General features: G+C 41.2%; 1 protein-coding gene across 2 annotated transcripts in view; it reads right to left on the bottom strand.

The window, feature by feature from the left end:
• Nucleotides 1–3,484: 3,484 nt before the first annotated feature.
• Nucleotides 3,485–10,284, bottom strand: part of PKHD1 (PKHD1 ciliary IPT domain containing fibrocystin/polyductin) — a 247,190-nt gene continuing 240,390 nt past the window's right edge. The window contains exon 65 of one of the 2 annotated variants that reach the window (XM_063423458.1): nucleotides 3,485–6,037. In XM_063423458.1, coding sequence (XP_063279528.1) covers nucleotides 5,682–6,037 — 356 coding nt within the window. In that variant the 3' untranslated portion in view covers nucleotides 3,485–5,681. The remainder of the gene's footprint in view (nucleotides 6,038–10,284) is intronic. The other variant, XM_063423452.1, reaches the window with a different exon arrangement.

Below are 10,284 nucleotides of genomic sequence, written 5' to 3'. Positions count from 1 at the left end.
CTCCTGTCACTCACCAAACGAAGGGAATACGACAAATAACTTTTGTCAGCACCTAGACACGGAGAGACAGTCTGGGGGGGAGAGCAAGGGTGGGATATTTTTAACATCACTCCCTTTGACGGCTGCAAGGCTTGGCACCGGCTTCATCTTCAGTGTGCTTTGCAACAGAGAGGTGCAGCAGCAGAAAAAGCACAAATTAATCCAACCCACAGGCATGGACAGGTGACCCACTGGGAAATGAAGGGGACGACCCTCACCCAAAGCAAAGGGAGTTTGGGTGGTGCCCCGTGCTCAGCTTGTGTGCAGCTCCTGTCTCTGGAAAATGCAGGCTGTCCTGGCTTGAGTCCATCCTTCACAGAGCTGCTCCAGAGACCCTTTCTCACTCCACTGTCTTGGCTGTGTCACTGCTTTCTGCTCTTCCTCTTTCCCAAAATTAAAGTGCATGGGTTTATTATGAAACCCTTTCGTCCTTGTTGTTTTTTTTTTCACCTGACTCTGGATTTCTAGTTGAGGACCAAAGGTCAGGGTCCCAGTCACCACCTACACACCATAGATTTAACTGCACAAACCAAGGGGTTTTTTTGCAGGAGGATTGAGTATAAATATTCTCCTTCTCTTCCTGAATTACCCTTTATCTGTTCAGCTGAACAGATAAAGTCAGGTGCTTGAATCCCACAGGACTCCCACAGAACTCGGAAAGTGATGGAGAATGTGTGATACATCTGGAAAGCAAGGTGAATAAGTATTACTACCTACTTCTTATGCAAAAAACCTGGAAAATACCATGCAGAACAGTTCAAATAAAAGCAAAATTAGCTTTTTTTTTTTCTTTTTTTCCCCCACACAGTATATAGATAGTTCAGTTTAACACTATATTAGTGCTGCAATTATATAAAATGTTTAGGGATAATAAGTCATTAGGAACAACCAACAATCCCAGAAGTCTCTTATTGCTTAAAAGAAAATCTGGGGAGGACTAATTTAATATTTTCCTTTTCCTTATATTTGTCCCCAAGTTTCCAGTGCTGGCAGCCCTCAGGTCTAGTACAATATAGAAACTGTTCAGAGGCTGACCTTGCTTATGTGTAGACTTCTGCCATTGCCTTACTTCAAAACTACTTTTATTTTCTTCTTTTTTAGTTCTTCCTCATTATTTTTCTCCTCTTTGTGAAAAAAAAGAGGAAAGAAAAGAAAAAGAAAGCAAAAGGAGAGCATAAATACCTCCCCAAATGACCCTCCTCCAACAGACATTTCAGCTTCTGTCAAAAAATAAAAATTTCCTCTGTGTCTTTTTATTTTTCCTTTTTGGAAAGCTCACTAATGTCAGGGTCTTTGTAGTTCACTTTTTGTTGTATGAAAACTGAACATTTTGAAATGCTTTGGTGAGAGAGGAGAAGGTTGTTGGCAGCTTCTTGGCAGCTCCAGCTCTGCACACAGAGGTTCAATCCAGGGAACAGAAGCTCTGGTGCTTCTCCAAGGTTCTTCCAAGGTTGGCCTCAGATTCTTGGAGCTTCAGTGTCCCCCACTGCAGCCCATCATGCCACACAAAATGTGAAGTTTTGTACCTCAGGTAGCACCTACTACCTGTCCCCACTCCCCCAAAAACACAATCCTTATAAATACCTAAGAAATCCCCCCTTGCTGGTGTGTTCTAGAATCTTGGAATACGCCTTTGGGATATCTGGCTTTTGCTCTTGCAAAATAATGCTGCTTGACAATTATCACCCAGCATTTCCTACGTTTCAGTAGGCAGAAAACTGGAATTGTTTCACATTCCAGAAAATGCATAATGCAAAAAAATTATATATTTAAAAACCTGTGAATCTGGATAATCAATAAGTGTCCATAATCACCCTTGGAGTGTTACCTCTTGCAGTTTCCTTGATCCTGAAGGTTTCCTCTCACAGTTCCTAGTCCAGTGAAGATATTTTTGAGTGCAATTCACTGTTAATAAGGTTATTCATTACAGAGTCAGGAACTCAGAGAAAAACCTTCTGACCAGACACTTGCCTCCTTTATTTGCCATTTATACCTCTCATGCTATAGAAATAAATGTCATAATAAATACCATAATAAATAGGGACTGGAAGTTATACCACATAGAGATGATCAAAAGGTTTATAATCTCATTGCTGTTATTTGGGTTTTCTTTCTTTTTTTTTTTTAATTTTGTCTTAGGCACACAATTCCTTCAACCCAGACTGTAATTAATTTTACTACATCGCCAGTTATCTCTGCTCCCTAACCAGGCTTGTCATTTTAATTTTTCACAGGCTTTCTTTTCTCCTATCCATGTGCCTGTTCCCGTATCTTCGTGAAGTCTCATCAGCTCTGGCCCAAAGCCTTAGGCAAATTTGTCTGTAATGCACTCCTCTACTTCAGACATAAGAGGAAAAAATATCACCCCCACAAAATGGAGAGGAAAAAAAAAAAAAGGAAGAATAATTTTGACCATACATTGTCTAGCAATTCCGAAAAGCCTGGAGAGCTTGGTTAAAAGTAAGACATCCTTTCAGCAATATTCTTATTTATATCAATAAAGGAACTCAGAGGTATTGTAGATGGTACTACAGAAAAAGGTTACCAAGTGGAAATCCCAAATCCAGAAAATTTAATGAAATTTTTGCCACTGGCTTCAGTAGAGCCAAACTTGTCAAATTTCACTGACATTTAACATGACTGTCCAGAAAGACTTTGGGTCTCAGAGGATGAATCTGAGCAGGCAGATTCAGAGATGTTTTATTAATTTTTCCTGCACTTTGAAGGCTTCCTCCATGTCCAGTGTGGGGCAGTTACACTTTGTTAAGCCCCAGTAGATTTGCTGGAAGTGTTTTGTGTCCCTCACAGAGCTGGCCTGAGTGTGGGCTAGGCTGAAGCTTGAGCCTGTGCCACGATATCCCCAAAGGATCCTTCCAAAATCAGAGCAGAAATCCTGCTGCTGTCTCTTTATGTCCTCACAGAAGCTGGACTTCGACAGCAGCTGAATGCCCTGAGCTGAGCCAGAGGGCTGGAATAAACCCAAATCTTTGAAGGCACCACATCCCATGTGAGTACATGGCTAACCCACACACCACACTGTGGATTCTCCATCCACCTCCTTCCACTGCATCTCTACCCTGGCCTCCCCCTCTGTTTTGGAATGTAGAATGTCACAAATTTATCCATAAAACACCCATGCAAAGGTGGGAACAACTGTTGTCCTAATTCTAGTGTAAGGATTAAGAAGAACTCGAAGCAAAGACTGAGCAGGATCACCAAGAGTACTGACCACAACACAGCAATGACAGCAAATGCCCCTCAGGACAAGTTGGCATTCAAAACACTGGAAAATGAGGGGTTTGGCTTGGGATATGAGAGATTTCTTCTCCTTCTTTGCCTTGCCCAGGACATTCTGTAGCAGTTCATAGAACCACGGAATGGGTTGGGTTTGAAGGGACCTTAAAAACCATCCTGTTCCCATCTCCCTGCCATGGCTGGGGACACCTTCCACTGTCCCAGGCTGCTCCAAGCCCCATCCAGCCTGGCCTGGGACACTTCCAGGGATGGGGCAGCCACAGCTTCTCATCTGATCACACAGTTCCTGTAAGAGCGAGCATTTTAACTCAGTTTCATGGAAAACATAGATGGAAAACATTTCAAAATAAATCTGGATCTCCCTCAGCCACAAAGCAGTAGGATCCTATTTCACCCAATTGCTGTTGCAGTCAGTCTAAACCAAATTATTTTAGGAAAAAGTTCCATTTTATGTTTAGCCATGAAAGGGCATCAACCACTTCAGCCACTGAGTCTCATTCACATCTTTCTCTCTTATCACTACAGTGCTGTGTTTTTTCTTTCTTTTGTTTTTTCATGCACAAGATCCCCTAAATGTGTTACTTATTCAGGATTTGCTGCATGCTTGCACCCATTTGTCACCATTTTTTTCACTCTCTCCCCACTTCTTTCCCATGTACCATCACTCACTCAGTTGAAAATGTTGCAATTAATGACTTTTAGCCCTGTTAATTCTATTAAAAGTCCAGCTATACAAGATATTACTTATTCTGCAAAATATGAATAAATTCAAGGATTATGAACTAAAGGATTAATTTACACCCTTAACTATTTCCAATATATTTGACTTTCCCCCCCCCATATGATTCTTTTTTGTATTGCATTTTTCATATAACTTATGTTCAATATTATTGGTGGGCATACTGATGTGTAATTTTTTATTATTTTCTTTTACACTGCTTGGATGTTATGGAGTCCCTTACTCTAAGTAGAAACACTGAAGGAAAATAGAATTCATTGAATGGAGAAATTGTATTTCTGTAGAGAAGGAAGGCTCTACTACAGTGTGAAAGCATCTGAAATTGGGTGTCAGCTGTGGAGAAAAAGAAGGTTTCCCAATAATTTCACCAGACATGGATGTCTTTGAAAGGTATAACTTTGTTCTGACCCTGAATCATGACCCTTAGGGATCTACCCAATAATAATATTTTGGCCTCTGTAGAAAATAATGTAATAAATGACTTTTCTATACCATGGAAGAGGTCAGAAAGGCTGATCCATTGCACTTAATAAGACCTCCATCCACAAATGTATTAAACCAGAAAAACTCCTGCTCACTCAACAAGCAGCCCGGCTCAGTGTGCAGTCAGTCTAATTTCATCCCAAATTTATCATTATAATTATTGAATCTATTTTTGTGACCAGGAAACTGAGCAACTGGATCAGAATCTGCACCTTAACCCCTTCAGCATGAAGAGAAATGGTTTGTGGTTTGTCTGAGGTTTTTTCCAAATCAAGATTTCCCACCTTCTCTTCCACTGCTGATTCAGCCACAAACCTCATATTCCTGATTAAGTAATTTTTTTTCTGCAAAGGAGTATAAATTGCATCTGATGCTACCAGGACACCTTGCAACCAAGAACTTTAGGGTAAAGAGAAGGAATAATAAAGTTCCTCATCTTCCAGCTCAGTAGAGCAAAGCACAGAGGAATGCTCTGAGCAACTGAAGTATATCAGCATTAGTATTTTTATCCATAGAGAGTATTGCTGCTAACAAGCCAGTGATTTAAAGGTGTCAGAAAACAATGCCATGGTGAAGATTTGCTCAGTAAAATACTTTAATCTAAAAAAAAAAAAAAAAAAAAAAAAAAAAAAAAAAAAAAAAAAAGTTTAAGTAGAGCAGAATGGAAGCACTTACTCAAGTCACAATGAAAGTTGAACAAATGAAAAAAAGGGAAATATTTATGTATTTATTGAAGCTATTTGAATGAAACTAAAAGCTGGAAGAAATGGGAAAATTTCTATATATTTACATATATGATATTTACCAGCAATGCTCAAGGCACTGAGGCTACATCCTTGTTAGAACATTGAAGTGTCAGAAACCCTGTTGAGTTGTTAGGCTGATCCCTGACTGCCTTTGAATTCAATCTCAAAGCTGATGCATGAAGCACTCCCCAAAACAGCTCCCAGGGAGTGCTTTGGAGGAGTCAGAACTGTTCTCAGAGGGCAGTCTGGGTGCACCCAGCCCATTTTGGAAGCTAGGAAAGGCCAACATCAAAGAGCCCTGCAGTTGGCAGTGGGTTCATTGTCCATGTGTCCATCTGTCCGTGTGTCCCTCATCCCAATAGCTGTGACCACAGAGGCACAAGGCTCCCCACAGTGACTCCAGCCCTCCCATCACCGCCTCACCCCTCTGCTGCCACCATGGCAGCACACTCCCTGACATCATTCTGGGCCATCCTGCTGGACTCCTGTCCCTCCTGGCTGTACCCAGCTGAAGTTTGGGGCATTTCCTCCTGGCTGGAGCACCCCGGGGCTGCCGGCCGCCGATGCTCCACGGGGGCACCAGGAGATCTTCCTCCACGGGGCTGGTGGTGACTGCCACTTCTCCTGGCTGAGGGAAAAGTGTGTCTGTCACCTGTCTTGGACTGGCCTTGCCTCCTTGTGCTGGGTTTCCTTGCTGGCTTGGCTTTACAGGGCTGCAGGTTCGGCTCCTCTGCACGTCCTGTGGCTGCTCCCGCTGCTCCACTTCCTTCCATATCTGTGAAAGGCAAGGCTTGTTTGTTTCTTACAGTGATTACAAGACCCCAACTTCATGTACACTATCCCATTATGCCTTTACTCTCTGTCAAAGACATCAATAAATTTTTTAATATTTTCTCCCCGTTTTACACGGGCAGACAAAGACAAGACAAGGGGAGAGAGTTTTAAATTGAACAGGAGAGATTTAGGTTAGAGATTAGGAAAAATTCTTTGTGAGGGTGGTGAGCCACTGGCACAGGTTGCTCTGGGAAGCTGTGGCTGCCCCATCCCTGAAAGTGTTGGATGGGGCTTGGAACACCCTGGGATAGAGAAGGTGTACCTGCCCAGGGTCAGAGGAAGTAGGTGATTATTAAAATCCCTTCCAACCCAAACCTTTCCATGATTAATTAAAAGCCAATTACTGTTACAGAAATCATTTCAGTGGCCATACTTTTCAGTTTGACAGAAATAAATTGGCAAAGCCAAACAACCATTAGCTATTTCCACAAATAAATAAAAAGCAACAAACCCAGCTGGTTTGTGTTTATTGACACACTAACAGCTGCTAGAGCATCTCCAACATTTCAAAAAATTTTGAATAAATGTTTAATAATCAATTGTATAGAATACAGTTTCTTAGGAAGCTGTGTATTGCTAAGACTGATAATATTTTGGTACTACAGACCCATGAAATTCATCATCCCTTTCTGAAGCAGGCTGTAACTTAGGCTAGAACTTTTCATTTCTAACATTTGAGTCCTACTCAAGCCAGAGCCCGTAATCTGCAATGCTGTTTGTAAAAAATGACATAGAAAAAAGGCAGGAAAAGGTAAATATACACTATACATTTTTCATGTGGAAATGTTTACATCCTTATATATCAAATGGTTGTCAATAACAGAGGCAGGGTCACTTGCAGTGACACAGCAGATAATTTCTGAGCTGACAGAGTGTGCCACGATTGGCAGCCTAATTTGTAGCATCATGTGGATGCTAAAAACAATTATAATTTTCTCTTAATCCTCTCCACACAAAAAAAAATGCCATTAGCCTACACTCAATTTTTTAAATTTTTTTTTAATATTCATTCCAAATCCAGAACTAATCCTTGTCAATGTCTCATGTGTTAGTGGACAAAATCAATTCTTTTAATTTTTAAAATCTTTTAGTCCATTTATCAGCACACATTGTAGGTCCTTAGCACAAATAATACCAGAAGATGTGTTATTGCCACTCCTGATGTTTCAGGTTTCTCCTTTCAGTTTAACCCTTAAGAGCCTGTGACATTCACCCTCATGGCTGCTCAGACCTTTTGCTCATTCTCTTCTGCATTTCCTGTCATTCATTAATTGGAACTATATTTACTGAATCATAGAATATCTCAAACTGGAAAGGACTCATAAAGGTTCATTGAGTAAAACCCCTGCTTCTCACAAAAAACACCTAAAATTAAATCATATTTCAGAAAGATTGTCCAGACCCTCCTTTACCATCCTGAACTCTGACAGCTCTGGCAATGATTTCATGCTTGTGCTCATTTTTTTCTGTTAAAGGGTGTTGCTGTCTTTTAACTTGTACACCCATAAATTTAAATTTCAGGGTTGTACTTCTTGGAAATCCACCAGAAAGCTGTTACCAAAATTTCAGCAGTCAGACATATTACTATGTTTAGCACTCTTCCTTCTTAAGCTGGCTTTAACTTTAGGTAGTTGGCTGATTTAAGGTATAAATTACATACATCACCAGGTTCAATTTTCTTCTTTAGACACATAAACAAGATAATAAGGTCATGATCTTCTGTACCAAAGCTTCATGTTAGTTCTGGAGATTTATTGACTCTCTCATCTTCAAAAGTGCCATTTTCAGTGGTGAAAATAAAGTTTTTCAAGTGAGTTTGAATCAATGGAGGAGGCTACAAGTTTTCTAGATAGAAGCAGTTTCAAGGATGAAGTACTGCCTTGAGATTCCTTATTTTAAAACATTAAATACAAACTTTTCAATGTCATGAAAGCATATGATTCACTGGATTAAATACCAGCTAACAGAGCTCAGGCAGAAATTATATATGGGAAATAATTCGCAGGGATGTGTGGCAGTACTACCAGCCACTACCAGTGAAATGGAAGATATTCAGTATTTCCACTGGTGATTTGGAATTTAAACTGAAATTGATTCTGACAAAATTTTGTAAAACAAGGGGAAAATGACAAACTGGTAGAAAGGAAGGAGGAGGAGGTGATCTGAGCAAATTAGGAGCCAGAAGGGGAGACTCAATTTACAGACTGGGATAACTTCTTCAGGAACACACAGTGATTTCTAGCTGAAGATGTCCAAGGAGCTCAGAATAAGAATCATTCAGGTACCACTCTCAAAAGGTTCAGGGAAAGGACAGAAAATTGAAGCTTGGAAACGTAAGTTGTAGGAGGATACAAGCTCTCTGTTGAACCACCAGAATAAATAAGTGTTCTGTTAAAAGTGCCTTAGTCCATCAAAAGTTCTTCAGATCAAGAGAGAGATAATTACAAGATAAGGAGATTTTTCTTGTAGACCAAGGTTAGGCAAGGCAATGTCTTGATCCCCTCTCCCTGCTGTTCTGCATAACTGTGCACATTGGTTTCTCCCTCATCTTCATCTTCAGCTGCTCCTTTTGTACAATATCCACTTGATCCACTGGTCTCTGCACTCTAAGAGCACCCATCAATGAGAAAAATCTCTGTTTTGCAGGTCTTACTGTAGTGATTAATAAATAAAGGCTCTGAACATTTAATTGTGTTAGAAAAGTGGTATTTCTTATGAGGGGAAGAGCTACAAAGCAGAAACTAAACAAAAAGAGTGAAGCTTTGATTTCTTCTCTCTCTCTCTCCAAAACCAACAACGCTTTAAATAGGGGGGAATCAAACATTAGACATTTCCAAGTCATGTGTATTAAATTCACTTAAGATATTGTTATCCTTGTTTAGATTTGAACATATTGGGGAATCTTTTTGTCTTGCAACTATTCCTAAAAGACTCTAAGTGGCTGGATTGCCTTTTTCTGACAAAAAAAAAAAAAAAAAAAAAAAAAAAAAAAAAAAAAAAAAAAAAAAAAAAAAAAATTCTTCCCATGAATTATTTACGTGATGGCTCCAATCAACGCTGTACCTGTCAGCCTCCCCAGCCAAAATGAAAGTTCACTATGTAAAGGTGCCGAGGGAGAGTGGCAGCCTCCCACTGCGAGTTTATAGACAGAACTAAGTCAGCACGCATTATGTGTCAGAGCAGACATCAGACAGAATCAGATCCTTTGATCTCAGACCTCCACAGGAAGCTTAGATCTCAGACAAATTAGATAAAAAATGAATTTATAGCAGATATGTGTCCTAAGGCACACAGCTGAATGCTGTGTTTTGGAAGAGTATGGCAAATATCAAAACACATAAACTGCAGAATTTCCTCTCTCCTTCTCTCTCTCCCTCTGCTTTTGTGATAGACGCTAATTAAAAGGAGATAAAAACTCCAGCTCGCCTCTTCCTGCCTCTTATGTAATCCACAGGCTTCAGTAAGAAGGAGGAAAAAGAAATTCCCAAAACAGAGTAAATGGGGGGTTCAGCAGGGTTATCTGAATGCCCTCAGATCTGTGCTGTTGGCAGGTGAGATGAAAAAAATAAAGCCCTCCATACTGTAAGAACATTTCACACTTGCAGAAAGGGAAGCCGGTGCTTTGTGCTGCCAGCCACAGGCCCCCGGGGCTCTCTGCTTCTCTGTGACCTCAGAAGGAGCCGGGTTTGATCAGAAGATGATGAAAGGACAAGTCTGGAGGAGGTGTGAGGGAAAGGGCTGTTTGTGGCAGGACCCCGGGGAGTCAAGTGGGGCACGGGGTGGGTGGGTGGCAGTGGGGCTGCCTTGGGCTCTGGGCTCACAGAGACCCTGCAAATCAGCCCTGGGTGGGGTTTTTTACCTCCAGTGTAACTCCTTCACAGCCTACAAACCTGCCCAGAGCTTTTGATCCCCCTCCAGCACCTGAGATTTGGGCAGGGAGGAGCCCTGCTCCTGCAGGTGTGTGGGGACACCAGGAGTGTTGGTCCCTGCCCTGCTCCAAAAACCCTGGGGGAAATCATGGACTCATTGGATCAGAGAATGTCCTGAACTGTGGGAAAGGACCCCAAAGGCTCACTGAAATCCAGGCCCTGTCCCTGCACCCCAAGGATCACAGCATGAGCAAAAGGGGGGATTATGCTGCTGCCTTCAGTGTAGTTGGGAATTCATCCCACCTGTATTAAAGGCCAT

This window comes from Prinia subflava, chromosome 2, assembly GCF_021018805.1.
Source record: "Prinia subflava isolate CZ2003 ecotype Zambia chromosome 2, Cam_Psub_1.2, whole genome shotgun sequence".
Classification (NCBI taxonomy): Eukaryota; Metazoa; Chordata; class Aves; order Passeriformes; family Cisticolidae; genus Prinia; species Prinia subflava.
The sequence above is the reverse complement of the archived record's forward strand: the minus strand, read 5'-3'. Positions and strand labels throughout refer to the sequence as shown.